At 38.9% G+C, this 24,565-nt stretch overlaps 1 protein-coding gene across 6 annotated transcripts in view; it reads right to left on the bottom strand.

Annotated features, from left to right (window-relative positions):
• The window catches only part of TFDP2 (transcription factor Dp-2), a 209,764-nt gene that overhangs the window by 41,621 nt on the left and 143,578 nt on the right, over positions 1-24,565 (bottom strand). For 5 of the 6 annotated variants that reach the window (XM_018049635.1, XM_018049643.1, XM_018049665.1 and 2 more), the window contains 3 exons: positions 11,077-11,180; positions 6,910-7,031; positions 3,981-4,028 (listed from right to left, as the gene is read on the bottom strand). In XM_018049635.1, coding sequence (XP_017905124.1) covers positions 3,981-4,028; positions 6,910-7,031; positions 11,077-11,180 — 274 coding nt within the window. The remainder of the gene's footprint in view (positions 1-3,980; positions 4,029-6,909; positions 7,032-11,076; positions 11,181-24,565) is intronic. The other variant, XM_018049648.1, reaches the window with a different exon arrangement.

Genomic DNA, 24,565 nt, shown 5'->3' with positions numbered 1-24,565 from the left:
AATCAGCAAAGTAATTTAGTAACATAATTTAGGGGAAAAAATCCAACCCAAATCCCATTTTCCTGTGTATTTCTATCCACTGTGTGAGGGAGAGGGGAAATGGGAAAGAAATTTTTATTATTTACAGATCTTCACTCTTTCTCCACCTTGCATTATGTCATCCAGGCCTGGGTTGGCCTCATCCAAACTGAAGATACTACTGATTATACTAATTGATACTCTTGATACATACATAGAAAATTGAAAAACCTCTCAAACTTCATGTGTCCAGAACAAAACTCAATTCCTCCCCAAACCTATTCCTAACTACAGTAAATGCTAATGGCACCAGTATTCACCTAGCTCTTACTGCAAAAAATCAAGTCATCCTTTATTCCTCTTTCCTTCATTCAATCCATCAATAAATTCTGTTTCCAAATTGCAAAATTTACCCATTTTTTCCCATCTCCACTGTCAGGTCACTGCCTCCTGCCTTCTAACTTATTTCTCCACTTTTGCTCTTATCTCCTTAGAGTCCAGATCCCTCTCAGCAGTCAGTATAAATCAGATCACATTACTTCCCTGCTTAAAATCCTATTTAGAATAAAACCCAAATTCTCTACCATGACCTACAAGGCCTTTCATACTCTGACCTGTGTCTACCTCTCCCTCCTCATCTCGTATCTCTCTCTGACTTGCTCATGATCTCCGAGCCACTGCGCTTCCCTGAGTATCACAACCTGGTTCCTCACTTGGGAGCTCTGCATTCGCCATTCCCTGTGCCTAGAATCCCAAGCTCCTCAAGGAACTAGCCTGTCTTCCTTGTATTCAAACATCACCCCTTAGAGAGGCCTTTCTAAGGTAGCCATCATCCTTCCAATTATCTACAAATCGTCCTTCTTAGTTTTTTGTATACCACCTATCACAACCTAGTTATCTTACTTCTTTATTGCACCCCCTCCCCAAATATAAGCTCTTCAAGGGCAGAGACTTATCTATCTTGCTTATTATTCTCATTCATCCCTAGAACTTACCAACACTTAGCAGATATTCAAAACACTTGTTGAATAAATAGACAACTTCATAAACATCGTCAAAGCAGTACAGATATTAATTATATTGATTTTTATTATTAGTTTATTACAGTTTAAATTTGGGGGAGGAAATGGCAACCCACTCCAATACTCTTGCCTGGAAAATTCCATGGACAGAGGAGCCTTGTAGGCTACAGTCCATGGGGTTGCAAAGAGTCGGACATGACTGAGTTTAAATTAGTTTATTGTAAATAAAAGTTTTACCTATATTCCAACAGAATAAAATATATATAAAGAGTATATGAGCACAAAGGAAGAGAAAAACACCACTGTGCTAAATCCTATTCCTTGAAGACAGAAATAAAGTAAACACATGTAGGCTATTGCTGCTATCTGTCAAACACCCAGGACCTTTCTTCCCCCCAGGGAACTCTCACATAGGACACTTCCCATTTGGAAGAGATGTATTTGCAAGACACCACCAGACTGTCCAAGGAAGAAAGACAAAAGGGAACAAACATCTTTCAGGATCAAAACTCCAGGCGAGACCAGAAAGGGGGCTTTCAAAGCAATTTCCACAACCTCTTTGCAAAGAAGTTCAGTGGATCAGAACACAAAGAAAAAACTAACAAGAATCCCTCAATGGATCCTTTACCTACTAACAAGATTTCTTCAGAAAGTGACTTGGTCTTGCAAAGGAACTCAACAAAGGAAGAGCTGTGTAAAGCATACTTCAAGTTGTACTGTCAAGTGGTAAGATGAGGATAAAAACCTTATATAGTACATATCCATGTGGGAGTATGCATGTGTATTATATATATAAATCTATGTCCCCAAGGAACACTAGCAAAAATACTTACTATATTTAATCACCATAGGGAGATTAAATCACTAAAGAGACAATGAAGAAGTGAAGAAGATTAGTTTGTGGTTGAGAGCTGGCTTTTTGAACCTTAGCACGGGGGAAAAGGGAACCCAAGACTTTTTACGGCATTATAGAAAAACACATTCATCTGGAGGAAAGGAACATGTGTAACAACAATAACACAAGAAGAAAACCGCCTGTAGTCATTTGGGTGGTTTGGTTAGGGAGGGGGATGGGATTCAGTACAGAAAAGTTATATTAAAGAATAAAAGGAGAGTAATATAGAAAGCACTAGGAAAAAAGGCCCATGAAGCAAATGCAGAAAAGCGAAGTCAAGTCAATGGTTATGGCAACAAACCTAGCCTGGCACTTCTATATGCTATCTCTAGAGTTTCCTCTCTTGTGAAGAATATAAAGAACCTTGCTTTTTTGTATTATTTGCATACTCAGGTGATGTCAATCATAACAAGTGAACAGTTCCATTTTAAGGCCGTAAACACTGCCGAATACACGGTTAAAAAGTTGTACTGCTGCCCTTTCCCAGGATAAACACGAAGATGAAACAGTATGAGTTGGAAAAATGAATTCCCATTAGAGAGAAAAGACCATCTCACCATACAGTTCTATGTAATACAGCAGCTTCTCAGATATGATTTTATCTGTTCAAAACAGTTAAGATCTGAGAACAAAGGTCAGCAAGGAACTAAACCAGAGCTAGTGTCATGCAAGAAAACTAACATTTTAAAACACAGCCTCGAGGTCTTCACTTCGGGGCCCGTTCACTTTTATTTTAGATGGGATTCTAACACATCTGGCCAAGTAGGTTCTCAGTGTACAACAAATCTGAGGTAGCAACTAGAAACTGGAAAAGACAGAAAGCTGTGTTGAAAGCAGATGACCTAACAGGAGAAAGGAGACTAAAACATCGTTGAAAAAAAGCAATTGAAAAAGCTCTAGAATCAATCTAGAAAGTGTTGCTGGCAAGGTTTTATCTAAACAGCCTCTGAGATTATGTTTTATTTTAGTATAATGTGACATTAATATGATACTTAGTATAGTGACTTGGGTGAAATACTGAGTTCAAATAATGATCCTAAAGTGATAAGGTTTCAATCCTGGAGTTTCTGATTTAGTAAGCAATTACAGTTTACTCAACAGACCATAGGTGATTCTGCTGCACACCTAGAACTGAGAATCACTGTCCTAACAGTCTAAGGAAAGATTACACTACACTTGTATTATTTAAGAAAGGAGATGTAACGTACGACATGGTAAATTAACACGACTGTATTTTATATGTGTGTGCGTGCATAGGCACTCAGTTGTGTCCAACTCTTAGTGATCCCATGGACTGTAGCCCACCAGGTTCTTCAATCCATGGCATCTTCCAGGCAGGAGTACTGGAGTGGGGTGCCATTTCCTCCTCCAGGGGATCTTCCCGACCCAGGGATGGAACCCTCACGTCCTGTGTCTCCTGCACTGGCAGGTGGGTTCGCCACCTGGGAAGCCCTGTATGTTATATATGAGAGTAAATCCTAAGAGTTCTTGTCACAAGAAAAATTTTTACGTATTTATTTTATATCTATATGAGATGGTTCACTAAACTTACTGTGATAACTGCTTTATGACGTACGTATTAACAAATCAAATTACTGTGCTGTATTACCTTAAATGTATTCAGGGCTGTATGTTAATTATATCTCAATAGAACTGGAAGGTTTAAAAAAAAAGAAGTGAGGATTTACTATGATCTTTAAATGTGTTCAAGAAAACTTGTTTTTAAAGTTTGTATATTTTGAGGTATTCAAGAATAGTCACTTTAGCAGAACACTTCATCTCCCCAAAGGAGGGAGTGTGCTAAATAGCAAACTGCCAAGAGCCAAGCTACCCACAGAACAGTATCTTCTGAAACTACATAAACATAATACACTTATGCAATGATGAGTGAAGCAGAATACTCAATGTGGAATGAAATAACAGTTGAAATTTAATGAACTTAAAGTTACATGAAGAAAAACATCTCATTACTTAAGAGTCTGGGTACTAAACCTCTCTCTATGCAATAGAATCTCTTGAACAAATTACTTAAAACTTTTACTCACCTTTCTGAAAAATCAGAGTCTATAAATTCTCTAGCCCGCTTTCTATCACTGAAAAGGAAAAAAAAAATGAAAATGCATAAGGAACTTTACTTCATGAATAATTTATTTTAACTGATCTAATTCCACACGGAATATATATCCAAACACAAAACTAAGAATTACAAAAGATATGTACATAAAATCAGAACTTAAATTTTGTCACTGGACTCAAGAAATCACAACAGTCATAGGTTTGAAATGAGCTTAACGAATCTCTAGGAAGAAATACTGCAAATTTATAAATGAGAAGGGCTTTCCTGCAGGAGACACAGGTTTGATCCCTGGGTGAAGAAGATCCCCTCGAGAAGGAAATGGCAACCCACTCCAGTATTCTTGTCTGGAGAATCCCATGGACAGAGGAGCCTGGTGGGCTACAGTACATGGAGTCACAAAGAGTCAGACACGACTTGTGTGTCTACCAATGAAACAAAAACAATAAATGAGAAGGTACAGAAAAGTTTTATTCACTCTGGGAAGACTGGTTCTTAAAAACATTAGACAATCATACTACATGCAGTATAAAGCACAGCCAGTTATTGAAAATAGCCAAACCCTGGTCATCTCCAAAGCAGGCCAGCACTACTGGCAGAGACTTGGCTTTCATTAAAACTCAAACCTAACTTGCACATGTATATGAGGATATTGTTAAGGACTGAACGAAGGTCATGGTATTGCTATTATTATGGACTTAACATGCTATTATGGACTTAACATGCTATTGTTAAAGATGGAACAAAGAGCCTCTTGATGAAAGTGAAAGAGGAGAGTGAAAAAGCTGGCTTAAAACTCAGCATTCAAAAAACGAAGATCATGGCATCTGGTCCCATCACTTCATGGCAAATAGATAGGGAAACAACGGAAACAGTTATGGACTTTCTTGTCTTGGGCTCCAAAATCACTGCAGATGGTGACTGCAGCCATGAAATTCAAAGACACTTGCTCCTTGGGAGAAAGTTATGACCAACCTAGACAGCACAGACATTACTTTGCCGACCAAGGTCCGTCTAGTTAGAGCTATGGTTTTTCCAGTAGTTATGCATGAATGTGAAAGTGGGACTATGAAGAAAGCTGAGTGCTGAAGAATTGATGCTTTTGAACTATGGTGTTGGAAAAGACTCTTGAGAGTCCCGTGGACTGCACGGAGATCAAACCAGTCAATTCTGAAGGAAATCAGTCCTGAATATTCATTGGAAGGACTGATGCTGAAGCTGAAACTCCAATACTTAGACCACCTGATGCAAAGAACTGACTCACTGGAAAAGACCCTGATGCTGGTAAAGACTGAAGGCAGGAGGAGAAGGGGACGACAGAGGATGAGATGGCTGGATGGCATCACTGACTCGATGAACATGAGTTTGAGCAAGCTTCAGGAGTTGGTGACGGACAAGGAAGCTGCAGCGTACTGCAGTCCATGGAGTCGCAAAGAGATAGATATGACTGAGTGACTGAACTGAACTGAAAGGCCATGGAATTACAGGTGATTCTGTCACTTCATCTTACTTGATAATAGAAAAGACATTATGTATACATATGAAGCGATGTCTCAAGGGGTAAAGAATCTGCCTACCAATGCAGAGATGCAATGGGTAGGGAATATCCCCTGCAGAAGTAAATGGCAACCCACTCCCATATTCTTACCTGGAGATTTCCATGGACAGAAGAGCCTGGTAGGCTACAGTCCACAGGGTCACAAAGAGCTGGACACGACTAAGCACACACACACACACACACACACACGCACGCGCGCACACACACACACCTCTAAAGAGCTGGACACGACTAAGCACACACACGCACGCACGCACACACACACGCACGCACGCATGCACACACGCACGCATGCACACACGCACGCACGCACACACACACACACCTCTTTTGCTCTACACACACACACACACACACACACACACACACCCCTCTTTTGCCTCTAATGCGTGTGTGTGTAACTTAAAGCACCCTGCCAAGATTGTTATTTCATTCATTTCTTTAATATCCTTGAAGCAAGGAGATTCTTAGTGAACCAAGATTTACTGTTTGCTTATTAGAACTCACAGGTGTAAGTCAATGACAGAACGACCAGTGTGGTATGCCATGTTGGAAATAATTTCTAAAGGGACAAAATAAAATTTTCAGTCACTTATTTTACTATTTCCTTTTATGGAGGGATGAGATACTAAAATGATAAGAAGGGGGAAAAGGTTGAATAAGGTTATTCTAAGGTAAAGATGGAACATGCAGGGACCTGATATTAAAAGCAGCAAATGAGTAACGAAGAAGGGACACTGATTTAACTGCCCAGCTTTAAAAAGAATCAAGAGAAAACTCAATGAAAGTTTTAATATATTTTGGTCTCTTTTTTTCCTAGTTCTTTTTCTGGTTTTACATGAAACAAAAATGCTAGTTTCAAGAAGAAATTCTAAACACACACACACATATACATAACTCCTTTCTTATGTGTGTTAAAACAATATAAAATGCAGTTTTTACATCTCCAAAGTGGCTAAAAGTCAAATCAAAAAAAGCAGTCTTCTTTCAGAGCTGAAGAACGATGTTTCAGTTATTATTTTATTTTTCTGTTTAAAATGGTTGTTCCAGGGAACTCCCTGGTGGTCCAGTGGTTAAGACTCTATGCTTCCACTGCAGAGGACAGGGGTTCAATCCCTCGTCAGGGAACCAAGATCCAGAGGCTATATCCTAGATGCGCATTTTATATCCTAGACACCCATTTTATAGCTAGGACATAAAATGAAATAAACAGGTGATCTGAAAGGAAACATACTAGTTTTTAAAGCCATAAAACAACAACAGAAGATAAGACAGTGAGCAAAAAAAGATCAGAACTTTAAAAAAAGTTTAAAAAAATGGTAACTTGCAGTACCACTCTTACCCTGGGACCCAGCCAGTAGCTTCTGCTATGTGTGTCTGAGTAACCATTGCTGGTGCAGGGGTATATGGACTCCCAATCAGAACACTTCCTGAACTGGTTAGTCTCTGTGGTGTGCTTATAATCTGTAAAGTCAGAACAAGGAAAACTATTCTTAGTTGTTACGGCAAGCCTACAGGCAGAAAATAAGCTTATAAGGAGGAAACCTTATTATCTAAAATGTACTTAATATCAATCATCTAAAATATAAGCAATACCTTTGACCCACTTGTATATTCTAAGATCTTGAAGCACAAGTATCAACACTGATACAAAGTACACTGTGGATTTCAGCACGTGAATAGCAATTGGGAAGGTGACTGACAACATTTTAAAAATCAGAAAAATGAAAACCTTGCTTTAGAATTATGAAAACTAATTTTAGTTGAACTTGATTAACTAGAACTGGGATAACATCAAATTAGATTTTCACAGTCCAAAACATATGCAAAGACATTACACAATTTGGATTCTTATATAGATGCAGTTTTATTTGTTTCTTTTTAAGAGCATTTCCTCATATCATTAAATATTCTTCAAACACATTTTAAAGACCATAAAACATTCTTATTATTAGAGTTTTACAAATATTCAGTATTACAAATAACGCTGTGATAAACCTTTTTGTAAAATTATCTTGGCATTAATTTCTATTTCCTATGGACAGACTCCAGAAAGGGAATGAATAGAACTAAGATTAAGGACTTTACCAAAACCCTATTTTCACACACATACACAAAAAACAGTAAATAAAATAAAGGCATGCTCCAGGGAATGGGAATATTAGTGGGGCTGGGGAGATGTTACTACATACAAATGATTAGGAAACTATTTCAATAAATTAATTCTATAGTCAAACAAAACACAACAAATACTGACAGACAGCCAGGGAATTCTGATCCTCACAATATGCCAAGGATCATTAAACAAGGCATTCAGAAATTTGCCTCATGAGAAAAAAGGAACACTAGACAAGGCGAATGCACCTCCAAGCCTTCCACATTTTCCATACCACCATACTCCTCACCTCCATCTCAATGCAGGATCCTTAAAGGTAGAGGGTGTTTGCAGGGCCTACCACAGTGCTAGGAGACACTCATAGGAAAGAATCAGTAAACATTTACTGAACTGAGAAGACCCAGCTTTTAAAATGATGAAAAAAAGTAGCTTCTTTCTTCATTGATATGCTAGAAAGGATTACATAAAATCCAGTAAGAAAACACCACATGAAGGGTGTAGTTCTCACCAATCACTGCATCATACATTCTGTTCTCTATTATGCTGACCTGGAGGAGTGCTTGAGAAATACAGTCTGAGTATTTGATCAGCCCCTGGTCTACTGTATTCCTAGGAGTCTCCACAAAGCAATTCTAAGTATTCCAACTTATTCTGCAACAGACTACATTACTCGTGCAGTCTAAAAAAAACTATGGAGTTTTTTTCTTTAGGACTCTATAGGCTCAGTTCTACCTAATTTTAAGGGCTTTGTAGGAAAAAACAAAAAGAAGAAGAACAACAAAGGAGGAAGGGAAATAGGACACAGGGAAAAGCTGGTTATCTTTACTGAGAATGACTTTGGACTACGTTGTGGCATTCCAGTTCATTTTTCCTTCCTCAGTGTCAGGCTGTTAGTTGCTGTTCTTTCCTGATCTGAGAGTGATCAGCAACGCTCTGTTCCTTCCTCTTAGCAAGCCTTTAACAAACATTTCACCAACAAAGACTGGAAGGATGCTACACTTGTACTGGATCCATATATTAGAAGTTCTTGTGAGATGTAGTGAGTTCTTAAACCAGAACAGTGACAGTGAGCCTTCAACAAAACCACACAGAAGTCAACAAAACTCGACCAACCAATGAACAGGAAAATTAGTTCATATAGGTGATAAGTCACACATGCTTTATAACACTGAACCTTAATTCTGAAGCCCCAAATTAAAATAATATTCAGTTGATCTGACAAGGGAAATGAACATTTATACTTAGCCTATGAAAGTCATATAGCAACTGAACCTCAGTCTGAAAATTTTCTGCCTTCAATCAAGATATCTTATGTACTACTGCCACCTACAGTAAGAAATGCCAAGAGAGCATGTATATTCTGAAAAGAAAAAATCTATAACTATAAACTATAAGGAATCTATTTAAATACAAAGTGTTATATTTAAGGGTTTCATTATTTCACAAAATTTTCATTGTCATTGTAAGAGATATGCAGTTTTTAACCATGTTAAAATAAGCATGAGATTATCTTATATAAATATATGTGTGTGCACATATATATAAAACCAGGTACCTTTAAGAAAACAGTAAGAATCCCAAGCCACAGTTACTTCTAGTTTCTATAAACACAGAAAATAACTTTTTTTTTTGAGAACTTTTGAAATTTCTCTCTACCATGAACATCCAGTTTCCAAAGAGATATGTAAAAATTTTAAGAGCAAGTATGAGGCAAACAGGTGAGGCTTTACTTAAGAATTTTTTAACAAAATTGTTTTAAAAATCATGGATAACAGACTGAAAATTAGGGGAAACCATGCAAAAGAGACAAACAAGAAGAGAGAGAAATGGTTCTTACTGGGGTTCTACAATGTATTAGGAAATCAAATTATAATAAACTAGGAAATTAAAGAGAAAACTCTGATTCCTGCCTGGGGACCCAGAACTACAAAAAGTACCTGAGAATCAGGGAGACTGGTCTTGGGCTGGCTCTTAAGGAGAGCCCCAAACCTCCACTCCTGACAGATTCTGAAGTCTGCAGTAATCGAGTATGTCATATAAACGAGCAGGTATCACTGTCAAAACTGAAGTGTGTAAACTTATATGAACTTTTAGTTCAAATTGACAGTGGGAAGGAAAATCACGTTTCCCAAACAGGCATTCAAATTTGAGCCTTAGCAGCATCACTGAAATATCAAGAGGAAACAGTCTTTCAAAACAGAGGAGTACTCTAAGGGGCAAATCCATGAAAGGTCACATATGCTTATTTAATTCTGATGTTTATAGAATCACCTTTCAAAATACCGGCTTTCAAGTCAGATGTGTCATCTCATTTGCACCCACTGCAGTGGCTGGTGAGGGCCAAATGCTTAGCAAATGTTTGAAAATATACCCTGAACTACTCAGAATTGTGGCTCCTCACCTGAGCTAAAGTTTGTATGAGCTTGGGGCTAAATGACATTCTTCACATAGTTACAGAACTGGGCAACATCTTTAGCTTGGATTCTCCAGATGATTAACAGTCCTCAAGAGATCAAGAAAAATGTCATGTCCAGTATGTCCTAAGATCTCAAAGACCTTCCGAAGCCATCGAGTACGTTAAAAGAGATTTTTATCTAAGTAATTGTGCATTTAGCATAGCCTACAGTACCATATATTATGAACAAAATTTATGCTTATGGCTCTAGAGATAAGAAGATATAAGCACTGACAAGGAAGAGTTATTGTTCAAATGTTTACGTACTTTTGCTAATGGTGGGTGAGGCCATTTAAATTAGGTATCGTTTTTATTAATACATTAGCTGCATGTGACTGTTTATAAATAAGGCTGTCTTAAAAGCACTATCTACTTTAAGCTCTAGCATAATTAATGGAATACCTTCAGAGAAATGGTTAAATATTTCCATTTAAATTCACTATTTCTACTGCTTAAGATTAAGATTAATTGGTGAGTTGTTTCTTCCTAAATGTCCTTTCATCAAAGAGTTTTTCAAATTAGTAACTCTAGATACAGATTAACTGCTGGGTCATAATCAGTTTATATGAAAGTATATACTTTAGTGCAGTAAAGGTTATTTTAAAAGAAAAAGGAGCGGAACGTAAGACATGACAGATTTCAAATCAATTGGCTCAAACAACTGAAAACAAGAGAAGCCTCGCAGAGGGGCAAAAAACTTAATATCACACATTCAGAATCCAGATTCAAAAATACATGAAAATTAAACATTGACAAACACAGTGTCTTTTTCTTAAGACTAACCAGTTACATTCAGCTAAAAATAAAACTTTAAAAATTAAGTGACTGAGATAAAGTATTCACGGGAGTATTTCACCAAGCATCTTCAGTACAACTATCCTTTAAATCAGGATAAACTAAGCAAAGTTTCAAATCCTAAAATATGATGATTTTCTTACCATTTGGGGTCCAACATTCACATTTATTGGTCCTAAGGTTTTTGGTAAAATCTTTGTTGGTGAGTTGGTGCTGGACACGGGAAATGCAACAAATGAAACGTTACCTGAAATGATATTAGAGCACTGGGTTAATGTTCTGCAGCGTCAAGGTCACCTTCTATCAGCCTGTGCGTCTGTCCTTTATTGTTGTTCAGTTGCTAAGTCGTTTCTCACTCTCTTGCTGCCCCATGGACTGGAGCCCACCAGGCTGCGTATCTACGGGGTTTTTCAGGCAATTGCCTGAAAATGGATTGCCTGGAATGGATTGTCACTTCCTTCTCCAAGGGATCTTCCCAACCCAGGGACTGGACCTGTGTCTCTGCACTGGCAGGCGGATTCTTTACCACTGAGCCAGCTGAGAAGCCCACATTTGTGCTTAAGTAATTTATCAAGTTATGAACAAGAAGGCACAGAGAAAAGTCACACTACTGCTCTGTTGTAGTGAGGATAATTAGCAAAATAAATCTGCAAAATATACAGTCCAGTCTCTCTGATAACCACTAAACCTTAAGTTGGTTTTTTAAAGGAAAAAATATTTAAGAGTACATAATGTAAATCACGGGGCTTCCCTTGTAGCTCAGTCGGTAAAGAATCTGCCTACAGTGCAGGAGACCTGGGTTTGATCCCTGGGTTGGGAAGATCCCCTGGAGAAAGAAATGGCAACCCACTCCAGTATCCTTGCCTGGAAAATCTCATGATAGAGAAGCCTGGTGGGCTGCAGTCCATGGGGTTGCAAAGAGTCGGGCACGACTGAGCGACTAACAACTTAATGTAAATCATAATTTATATCACAGTTGAGAATTTCAGTTAGATCTTTATTATAAATCACAGAACATAACAACAAGGAGATGAAGTATAACATGACATAAAATAAATATCTATTAAAAAATTTTATACTATAAAACAAAATTTTAATATTAAAAGTTAACATGGGTTTCAAAATATTGAGTTAGCCACTTTTTGAAATTTTTGTTATACTGGAAAAACAAATATAATGCTACCAAATTACTGATGGTAGAAACTACTAGGATCTTCACAGTGTCTTCAAGTGATCTCAACAAACTAAATTTCAAATTAAGGTAGCAAAATGCTATCCCTCCAAATGAAAAGCCGACCAATAATTTTTTGAAAGGTCAACTATTAATACATAACTTTTCTGGACAAACTTCCGTTTATCAATATTTCTCTCAGAAGATAACAGTGGAATCCAATATAACAAAGGAGATCACACAGGAAGTGTGTGAAAGAAGGTCAATATTGAAACTCTGGGGAAAAATCAACATTTAAGAGTAGGACCAGAAAGACACCATGCTCAGATGGCCCTTTGTTAGCTCCTACAAAGCCTGCCCAACTCCTGAATGCCTGCTCTCATCTCTTAGTTCTGCACAGATCTCCCGCAGGAAGGAGCTCAGGCCATGAGGCTGAATTACAGCCCCTCTTCCTCAGCCTGGGGTGAGCTTACTTGCACCCTCAAATCTTATTTCTCTCAGAGAGGAAGATTCCCGTATAAATTACTTCTTTCACATCTGCTCTGTACTTCCTGTCTTCTCAGGGAACTCTTGCATCAATTATTCCCTCTGTCTTCTGAGTTGTCAAGTATATTACTGGCTCCTTCCCCTCAGTTTCTTATATCATTTCCCTCAAATTCTACATTTTAAAATCAAATTGTTTAATCATATGACATCTCTTCTAGGCAGAATCTAAAAAGAAATTGTACAAATGAACTTATTTACACACCAGAGTCTCAGACCTAGAGAACAAAATTATGGTTGCAGAGGTTGGGGGGGAGGACTCGGGGAAGGGATACTTAGGGAGCTGAAGGTGGATATGTACATACTGCTATATTTAAAATGGAGAGCCAACAAGGTCCTACTGTTTAGTGCCTGGAACTCTGTTCAGTGTTATGTGGCAGCCCAGAGGAGAGAGGAGTTTGGGGGAGAACAGATAAATGTATACATATGGCTGAATCCCCCTGCTGTCCACCTGAAACTATCACAACATTGTTAATCGGCTGGACTCCAATACAAAAATAAAAAACTTAAAAAAAGTCAAATTCCTTACCCTTCTCATGCCCACTCAGCAAGGACCAGTACCCAAATCTGCTTCTCCTTCTTGGTATAGATCATCACGCACCAGCTACCCAAGCAGGAAACCATCAACCCCTCTTCATTCAACCAACAACCACATCCTACTTGGTTATCTCCTTACCCTGGCTCCTTTATGTTGCTGGCACCTGTTTAATTTGGAACTTTATCAAATCTCATTTGAATGCAGTTACTTCTCTAATATAGAGGTTCACAGCCCTGGCTGTGCAATGGAATTATCTGGGAAGCAATAAAAAACCGCCAATGTCTGGGTCTCAACCCCAGGCTGCTGATATAACTGGAGTCAACCTGGGCATTAGACTGTTAAAGTTCTCCAGGAAGCTCCTAGGTGCAGCCAGGGTTGAGCACCACTTCCCGACTGGATAGCCTACCTCAAATGGCTTTCCTAGCGTCTCTGCACATCCGTGAAGAACCAGTCTTTCCACTGATGAAACTGTTGTGGACACTCCCTATTTAAGGCGTTTCTGAGGTTCCACAACGTTTTCTAAATGCCTTTCAGACTCCTCAACGTGGCACAAAAGCTCCCGCCTAGAGATCTCGGCCGCCCTGGGAAGCTTCGTGCTTAGCTACTCTGTCCACATGCACCTTCCACTCCAATCAGATTAAATTCCCTGCAGTTCCAGAAAGGCCCCAGGTCAACCACTCCAACTCTGGGGCACACAATTGCTTCTGGTGGGAAATCTCTCTCTGCTGAGACAACAACTACCTTTCAGCATTTCAAAACAGCACTCCATACTATTTTCTGAGCCATCACTATGTGGCACAGTGTGTTCTAGAGGCTTCCCACATATACATCACCTCATTACTGCTTAGGACAAAAGTGTGAAGTGTATTTTTACTGACTCCATTTTACCCACGAAGAAATTAAGACAGAGTGAGGTTAAATAATTTGTACTAGGTCCCACAGGCTCTAGAGCTTCTGTTCTGTGTCTCTAACCTCTATGCTCTTCTTCTGGGTTTTAAAAAATCTATTATTGACTTGAAATTCTACTGTAAAGGAGACTGTGGTATCAGTTGTGTATTCAAGTGTCTGGTATAGTTCCTGGCATCAAAGAGGTGCACGAAACAATAAAAAACTGTTTGACTTGTACAGACTGGAGCTATTACCCTTCCTAATCTGGATCCATACTTCCCGTAATGTAGCCTAAACTGTATCTTTTGTTACTTGTTAACAGGTGAAATAAACTTAACACACCTGGTCCTTTGTTTTTAACACATGACTGAGCAACTGGTATAATCAAAGTGTCCTTACTCTCTAACTGCTCAACTGATCTTTCATGTAATACGCATATCTTATCTGTTGCTAAAGATTGAGGTTATCATCAAAACTCCCCAAATGTGGTTATTCACCTGCTTAAGAATTCACCTAATTGGAGAGCAGTACTAATCTGTGGTTCTAGGCGGGAGAACTGGAACAGACAGACGTGAGCCATGCACTCAGGCCTGGGCAGTGGGGGACACATCACCAACCCATGCAAAGATGAATCCAGCCCCGAAACTGTCTGACTCTCACATGACTTTTTTTTGAATAGTCTTAGGGCTGCTGAATGTTTAACATGAGATCATCTCTGATACACTGTGTGAGGAGCAAAAGTCAAAAATTTGCAAATAACAGTGAAGCAAGAGACATATCCAAAAAAAGAGGATGAAGGTTAGGGAATAAACTGATCTCAATTTGAAACTTAAGAGTAAAGGAAAATTAAGACTATAAAACTTAGGCCGAAAACAAAAAGAAAAATATCATTAAAGCCAGATCTTTTATGCCAGTTCATATCAAAGAATTTAGCAGGAAACAAATAAATTTGATTCTATAGAGTATCTGGAAAAGTAAAGACAGAGAACAGCCGAGAAAAATTTTTTTGGGAAAAAAAAAAGGAATAATGGGGAAAGAGAGGAACTTTAGACCCCCAGATTTCACAATTATTAGACAGCTAAAGGGACTGAATTCATGTGACATTGGCTAAGATGCAGACAAAAAAACTGACAAAACAGAAATCGAAGTCCCAAATTTGCTTCATTTATATGTGGTAAAAGTAGCATTTCAAATGAACGGAGAAATGACAGATTAACAGAATTTAGAAAACTTAAGTGAAAAGAACTGATGCTTTTGAACTGTGGTGTTGGAAAAGACTCTTGAGAGTCCCTTGAACTGTGAGGAGATCCAACCAGTCCATCCTAAAGGAGATCAGTCCTGGGTGTTCACTGGAAGGACTGATGCTGAAGCTGAAACTCCAATACTTGAGCCACCTGATGAGAAGAGCTGACTCACTGGAAAAGACCCTGATGCTGGGAAAGATTGAGGCCAGGAGGAGAAGGGGACGACAGAGGATGAGATGACTGGATGTCATCACTGACTTAATGGACATAAGTTTGAGTAGACTCCAGGAGTTGGTGATGGACAGAGAGGCCTGGCGTGCTGCGGTCCATGAGGTCACAAAGAGCCAGACTCGACTGAACTGAACTGAAGTGAAAACAGACTGACAGATACAGTGCCTAAAAATAAACATTTTCTAAACAGCAAAAGACCCAATATACTTAACACAAATCTCAGACTTGGTAAACAAATTCACACAGGATAGATATGCTTAATTTTAATAACAAAAAATTAACAAAAAAGAGGAAAATTTTTAATATACCCAACTGATAAAGGTTAAGAAGTGTGATAATGTCCTGAGCTGGTAAAGATGTGGCAAAACGGATGCATTTAAAAAATATTTAGTTGGTACCTACTGTATGCCAAGTTCTAATGCTAATAAGCACTACAGGTACTGAGCGCAAGTGACCTGTCTGCAGCAGTCAAGGGGGTAAATAGGTCTCCTGGAGAACCTTCTTGGAGGGCAGTCCAACACTGTAATTAGAGAGGAGTTTTGGGACTGTGTGCTAAGGTATAAAATTTTAAGCAAGTGCTCTAATAAACAACTATACACATTTTAAAGCCTCTTCTACCTCAACAAATAATCTTCCAACTGCCCTCTGGGGCCTAAGAGATAAGCTGATACCTAGCCTCTGCAACAATGTCACAGTTAACAATGGTCATACCTTCTGACCAGCAATTCCTCTGCTGGATGTGCAATCTAATAATGTAAGCCGATAAGAACACGTCCTAGGAGTACAGCATTGCAGATAAAAGCAAAACCCGAGAAACAACTAAGATGTTTAAACATTATGGAGTATTCTGAAGTCCCTAAAAATTACAACGTTCCCATTATAAAAGCTGAGGACTCTTCTGACTGAGGACTTCCCTGGTGCTCCAAAGGCGAAGACTTCGCTTTCCTGCCCAGGGGGTGTGGGTTTGATCCCTGATGAGGAGCTAAGATCCCACAGGCCTCACACTCAAACCAACACAACATAAAACAGAAGCAATATTGTAACACATTCAAGGAAGACTAAAGAGAAAAAAAGAAGCTGATTAAATGGTCTGATTCTGTCTATCTTAAAAACAACGGAGAAGGACCCCAGGCAAGGCAGCCATCTAAGTGCCTGAATGAGCACAACTACGGAGAAAGATGGCCAAAGAGGCCTTCTGATCAACAGCTGCCAGAGGCTTGAAAAAAGACTTGATAGGGCCATAACTCCAGTGGCTAAGACAGTCCATGTCCCTGCACACTTGGTGCTGCCAGGATCCCTGTGACCCAAGCAACTACGCCATCTTCATGCTCAACCTTCACTGGGTAGAGTTGCCACAGGCCAAAAAAAAGGCTTGTGTCTATGCACATGGGCTCACTTTTGTCGAGTTCAACTCTGCAACCCTGTGGACTGTGGCCTGCCAGGCTTGTTTGTTGGTGTGGGGGTGGTGGGGGGTGGTGGCAGGGTTCTCCAGGCAAGAGTATTGGAGCATATTGGCCAGTATCAGTTGCCATACCCTTCTAGAGCACTGTATTTCCTGCTGCCCTAGCTGCCAACCCCCCTGAGTACTTGGTGATGCCAGAACCCCTGCGACCCAAGCAGCTGCACCACCTCCTCACCTGGGCTCCACAGGGGCAAACCCAAGTCCTCCCGGGCAGCCTCAGGAGCAAGCCCCAGTGGATGACTCACATGCAGAGGTGGAAATAAAACCACAATTGAAACCCAGAGGCAGTGTGGCTAAGGAAGAGGACCCAAAACCTTCCCACCAGCTGTACAAGCTGCAGATTAAATCCATACTATCAACTAGGCAGATTCTCTGTTTATGGAACATATCAAAGGACACTGAGAGCTCCCACCAAAAAAAAAAAAAAAGACAAAAAACAAACCACTCTAGTTCTGATAGCTGTGGACATTGGAGGCAAGAACACACAGGAGCAGGACCAGATTAGAATCTGAGCTGCCCCCACAGCAGGTACAGAGAGTTGGAGGGTATCCTAGGGAGGTGACGTGGCCTGTGACACCAAGTGAGTGAAAGGACCCTGAAAGCAGTGACTCACGAAAAAAAACATTTATTTTTCTTATGTTTTGACTTGGTCTGTAGTATCTCTTTTTTTTCCCCCTTTTTTCCTCCCCCCCGCCCCACACCCCATAGTTGCCAATTTTATTGGTACGATGAAATCTAATTAAGCTTTTGAGTTTTTCCTTTCTTCAATCACTCTTTTTATTGTTATAAACCTCTGCCTCTACATTGCGCTTCTGCAGTTCTGTGGCGTTTTCCTTTTTCTTTTCCCCTTTCCTCTTACATTTTTTTTCGCTTTACTTTTTACTTTAATTTTTAATTCTTTAAAACCTATTATTATTTTTTCTACATTTATTCCTTTGCTTTCCCTAACATTCTTTTCCCCTTGCAGTTAATCTTTAATGTATATAAATCTTCCTTATCCACCTCTATTTAGCTTTGCATATCTATTCTTTCTTCCTTTTCTTAATTTCCTTTCCTCTCAACATATTTGTTAGTTTTGTTTTCATTGCTTTATTCCCTCAGGTAGCACCTTGCTTTGGTTTTGTTTCCCAGTTTGTGCTTTAGTTAGTTTGTTCTTAACTGGTAAATATAATTTTTGGTTTCCTTTGTTCACCAAGTAAATCTACTGTACTTTATTTTTGTTGGACTATTTTGATTTTGCTTTTGGATGTATATGTATATGTGTATATTCCATTATTTTAATTATTATTTGCCTGATTTTGTAACTGCTGTATGTCTGGGGTTCATCTTTGGTTTCTCATTTTTGGGTATAGACTTTATTTAATCTCACTTAAGAAAGGCAATGCCAAAGAATGCTCAAACTACCGCACAACTGCACTCATCTCACACGCTAGTAAAGTCATGCTCAAGATTCTCCAAGCCAGGCTTCAGCAATACATGAATCGTGAACTTCCAGATGTTCAAGCTGGTTTTAGAAAAGGCAGAGGAACCAGAGATCAAACTGCCAACATCCTCTGGATCATGGAAAAAGCAAGAGAGTTCCAGAAAAACATATACTTCTGCTTTATTGACTATGACAAAGCCTTTGACTGTGTGGATTACAAGAAACTGTGGAAAATTCTGAAAGAGATAGAAATACCAGACCACCTGACCTGCCTCTTGAGAAACCTATATGCAGGTCAGGAAGCAACAGTTAGAAATGGACATGGAACAACAGACTGGTTCCAAATAGGAAAAGGAGTACGTCAAGGCTGTATATTGTCACCCTGCTTATTTAACTTCTATGCAGAGTACATCATGAGAAACGCTGGGATGGAGGAAGCAGAAGCTGGAATCAAGACTGCCGGGAGAAATATCAATAATCTCTGATATGCAGATGATACCACCCTTATGGCAGAAAGTGAAGAACTAAAGGGCCTCTTAATGAAAGTGCAAGAGGAGACTGGAAAAGTTGGCTTAAAACTCAGCATTCAGATCATGGCATCTGGTCCCATCACTTCATAGGAAATAGATGAAGAAACAGTGGAAACAATGATGGACTTTATTTCTTGGGCTCCAAAATCACTGCAGATGGTGACTGCAGCCATGAAATTAAAAGACGCTTACTCCTTGCAAGAAAAGCTATGACCAACCTAGACAGCATATTAAAAAGCAGAGACATTACTTTGCCTACAAAGGTCCGTCTAGTCAAGGCTATTGGTTTTCCAGTAGTCATGTATGGATGTGAGAGTTGGACTATAAAGAAAGCTGAGCTCAGAAGAATTGATGCTTTTGAACTGTGGTGTTGGAGAAAACTCTTGAGAGTCCCTTGGACTACAAGGAGATCCAACCAGTCCTTCCTAAAGGAGATCAGTCCTGGGTGTTCACTGGAAGGACTGATTTGAAGCTGAAACTCCAATACTTTGGCCACCTCATGTGAAGAGTTGACTCATTAGAAAAGACCCTGATACTGAGAAAGACTGAGGGCAGGAGGAGAAGAGGACAACAGAGGATGAGATGGTTGGATGGCATCACCTACTCAATGGATATGGGTTTGGGTGGACTCCAGGAGTTGGTGATGGACAGGGAGGCCTGACGTGCTGCAGTTCATGGGGTTGCAAAGAGTCGGACACGACTGAGCGACTGAACTGAATGCCATAACAAACCACATGTGGAATCTTCGTTCCCAACCAGAGGTCAAACCATGAGCCTTTGGAGTGGGAGCACTGACTCTAGGATCCTAGACTACCAGAGAACTAACCTTAGGGAGTATCAGATAGTGAGAACTCCTATAAAGGAAACCACTTGAATAAAAGACCTGGCGTCATCCAACCACCAGTAGCACCCTGTGCATCCAAACAACAAACAAAACAAAAAAACAAACCCAGCATCAACAGACAGGATGACCACCTCTTTCAGCCTTGCCCATCAGAGGAAAAACAGATGAACAAAAAAACTTAGCATAAATCTTACCCTATATGAAGCTTACACAAACCACTCCACAAATTAAGGGGGGCAGAAAACAAAAGGAAGAAAGAATTCAACCATGAAGCCGGGGGAAAGGAGACCTCAAACACAGCAAGTTAAAGAAAATAATAATAATGGAAAGGCAGAGAAATACTGTACAAATGAAAGAACAAACTAGAAACACAGAAATCCAAATAAATGAAGAGGAAATAGGCAAACTACCTGATAAAGAATTCAGAATGACAGTACAGATAATCAAAAATCTTGAAAACAGAATGGAGAAAATGCAAAAATCAATTAACAAAGACCTAGAAGAATGAAAGAATAAGTATCCAAACAACACAATCAACTGAAATTAAAAATACTCTAGAAAGAATCAATAGCAGAGTATCAGAAGCAGAAGAACGAACCAGTGATATGGAAGATAAAATGGTGGAAATAACTTCTGAAGAGCAGAATAAAGTAAAATGAAAACACCCGAGAATAGCCTCAGAGACCTCTGGGACAACAGCACACACACCAACATTGGAATTATAGGGGTCCCAGGAGAAGACAGAAAAAGAAAGGGTATGAGAAATTTTTTGAACAGATTGTAGTTAAAAATTTCCCCAACATGGAAAAGGAAATAGTCAATCAAGTCCAAGAGGTGCAAAGAGCCCCATACAGGATAAACCCAAGGAGAAACATGCCAGGACACATACTAATCAAACTAACAAAGATTAAACACAAAGAAAGAATATTAGAAGCAGTCAGGGAGAAGCAAAAACTAACATACAGGGGAAACCCCATACGTTTAACAGCTAACCTTTCAGCAGAAACTCCACAGGCCAGTAGGGAATGGCAGGATATATTTAAAGTTCGGAAAGGGAAAAATCTACAACCAAGATTACTCTACCTGGCAAGGATCTCATTCAAAATTGATGGAGAAATCAAAAGCTTTTCAGACAAGTAAAAGCTAAGAGAATTCAGTACCACCAAACCAGCTTTACAACAAATGTTAAAGGGACTTACACAGTCAAGAAACATAAGAGAAGAAAAAGATCTACAAATCAAACCCCAAACAACTAAGAAACTGACAACAGGAACATATATATCAATAATTAAGGATTATATATATTAGCATATATATAGTATATATATATCAGCAATCTATGGATTCAATGCTATCCCTATCAAATTATCAATGGCATTTTTCACAGAACTCAAAAAAAATTTTCACAATTCATATGGAAACACAAAAGACCCCGAATAGCCACAGTAGTCTTGAGAAAGAAGAATGGAGCTGGAAGAATCAAACTTTCTGACTTCAGATTATACTACAAAGCTACAGTCATCATTATGGTATGATACTGGTATAAAAACAGATATATAGACCAATAGAACAAGATAGAAAGCCCAGAAATAAACCCATACACTTATGGGTACCTTATTTTTGACAAAGGAGGCAAGAATATATAATGGGGCAAAGACAGTCTCTTCAATAAATGGTGCTAGGAAAACTGGACAGCTACATGCAAGAGAATCAAATTAGAATACTTCCTAACACCATACACAAAGATAAACTCAAAATGGATTAAACACCTAAATGTAAGACCAGAAACTACAAAACTCTTAGAGGAAAACATAGGCAGAACAGTTGACATAAATCAAAGCAAGATCCTCTACGATCTACCTCCTAGAGTAATGGAAATAAAAACAGAAGTAAACAAGTGGGATCTGATTAAACCTAAAAGCTTTTGCACAGCAAAGGAAACTATAACCGAGGTGAACAGACAACCCTCAGAATGGGAGAAAATAACAGCAAATGAAACAACTGACAAAGGATTGATTTCCAAAATATACAAGCAGCTCATACAACTCAATGCCAGAAAAACAAACAACCCAATCAAAAAGTGGGAAAAAGATCTAAACAGACATTTCTCCAAAGAAGACATAGAAATGGCTAACAAACACATGAAAAGATGATCAACACCACTCATTATTAGAGAAATGCAAATCAAAACTCCAATGAGATATTACCTCATACCAGCCAGAATGGCCATCATCAAAAAGTCTACAAACAATAAATGCTGGAGAGGATGTGGAGAAAAAGGAATGCTCTTGCACTGTTGGTGGGAATGTAAATTGATACAGCCACTATGGAAGATGGTATGGAGATTCCTTAGGAAACGAGGAATAAAACCACCATATGACCCAGCAATCCACTCCTAGGCATATACCCTAAGGAAACCAAAACTGAAAAAGACACATGTATCCCACTGTTCACTGCAGCACTATTTATGATAGCTAGAACATGGAAGCAACCTAGATGTCCACCGACAGAGAATGGATAAAGAATTAGCGGTACATATATACAATAGGATATTACTCAGCCATAAAAAGGAACCCATTTGAGTCAGTTCTGATGAGGCGGATGAACCTACAGCCTATTATACAGAGTGAAGTAAGTCAGAAAGAGGAAGATAAATATCGTAGTCTAATGCATATATACAGAATCTAGAAAAATGGTACTGAAGAATTTATTTACAGAGCAGCAATGGAGAAACAGACATAGAGAACAGACTTATGGACATGGGGAGAGGGGAGGAGAGGGTGAGATGTATGGAAAGAGAAACATGGAAACTTACATTATCATTTGTAAAATGGACAGCCAATGGGAATTTGCTGTATGTCTCAGGAAACCCAAATCAGGGGCTCTGTATCAACCTAGAGGAGTGGGATAGGGAGGGAGATGGGAGGGAGCTTCAAAGGGAAGGGGATGTATGTATACATCCATCAATCCATGTATGGTCGATTCATGGTGAGGTTTGACAGAAAACAACAAAATTCTGTAAAGCAATTATCCTTCATTTGAAAAAAAAGAAAAACCTACATATACACATAAGTTTACAGATGCAGAAAGAGTCTGGCAAGATAACAAACTTAATAGAGGTTACCTCTGGTTGAGTAGTAGGGATAAATGTTTTCCTTTGTTTTATACTTTATTATTATTAAAAAGTTTTATGAACATGAATGCACTTGTTCTATAATGTAAAAATCTATTGCTACTCTGAACCAAAAAAAAAAAGAGAGACTGACAGGGAGTCAGCCAGTACTGTTCATACAAGGTGAAGATCTATAAATGAAGCATCTCTGTTTTATAATTAGTAAAAATGAAATTTGTTTCAGGAGCAGTTAGAGAGACTCTACTGGGATTTCACAATTGTAATATCTAGAAACAAAAGAAATGTATTTGGACATAATTTACTTTCATAAAATCAACTAGGCTCAGCAGCAGAAACAAAATTTTTTGGATTCAAAAAGACATTTAAATAGGTTACAAACATCTAGCCTCCTGAAATGTCAGCTCCATTAGGAGTAAACCAAACCAAGTCTAAATAATTTTTCATAAGTACTTGGCCTTAATTCACAGCTGCCTGGCAACAGGGTCCTGACACTGTCCAGAAGCCAATGTCTAGCACATGATGTATTTATTAAAAACAAAAATTTAAAGACCTGCCTGGATTTTGATCCTGGCAATTCCCTGAATTAACTAAAATGAGATCAATCACCTAGGAAAGGGGCTTGAAAAAGAGCTAAAACTTATAGCAAATCTTGGAAGAGGCACAAAATTTTGCCTCAAATTTTATCTTGATTTCTTGAATAACTGGAATCCTTCTGTTTCCATCAGAATTGTCCAGAACGCCAGAGTTCTTTCACCTGTAATTCTTGGTGCGGGGGACAGGGTGGGGTGGGGGGCGGGAAGGCACAGTTCTAGTTATAATCACCTTTAATATGTCCAATTAAAATGAAAACTTCAAATAATTGTGGTTTGTTATGATGTCAGTGGACTTCCCAGATGGCATTAGTAGTAAAGAACCCGCCTGCCAATGCAGGAGACATTAAGAGGCGCGGGTCAGGAAGATTCCCCTGGAGATGGGCATGGCAACCCACTCTGGTATTCTTGCCTAGAGAATCCCCAGGACAGAGGAGCCTGGCGGGCTACAGCCCACGGGGTTGCAAAGAGTCAGACATGACTGAAGTGACTAAGCATGTATGATGTCAGTACAAGTTATATTTTATCTTTTGGGGAAAAAATTTTTGGCCTTGAACTAGCTTTGGGGAAAACCTCCATCCAAGCCTATCACATCCTCCTAGAAGAACCATATTAGTAACTTATTATAGGAATGAATATGCTTATTTTATGGGTTTATAAATATCTCAAATCAGAAATTGTTAACATCCCATACATACAGGGTCCAACTTCACAGGACAAGCTAAACCTACAGCCCTAAAGAAAAGTTAAAAATGTGTTGGTATATATATGTGTTTGTCAAACTCGTAGAACTCTAGGCTAAAAAGGGTTAATTCTACCGCATGTAAATTGCATCTTAATTTTTAAAAATCGGAAAAAAGCGCCCTGTGCAGTTTATTTACTTATTGCTAAGAAGCTAATTACAGATTAAACAATCCTCTTGCTTGTCCTCTTGTTACCTACTTTACAAATTTATTTTTTAAACAGGTAGTTCATGGATTTGTCTAAACTACATTCTTCCAGGTACTCTCTCTTTTGGAAACCTCTTGCATCATC

This window comes from Capra hircus, chromosome 1 (assembly GCF_001704415.2).
Source record: "Capra hircus breed San Clemente chromosome 1, ASM170441v1, whole genome shotgun sequence".
Taxonomy (NCBI): Eukaryota; Metazoa; Chordata; class Mammalia; order Artiodactyla; family Bovidae; genus Capra; species Capra hircus.
This window is presented reverse-complemented; position numbering and strand designations above follow the sequence as displayed.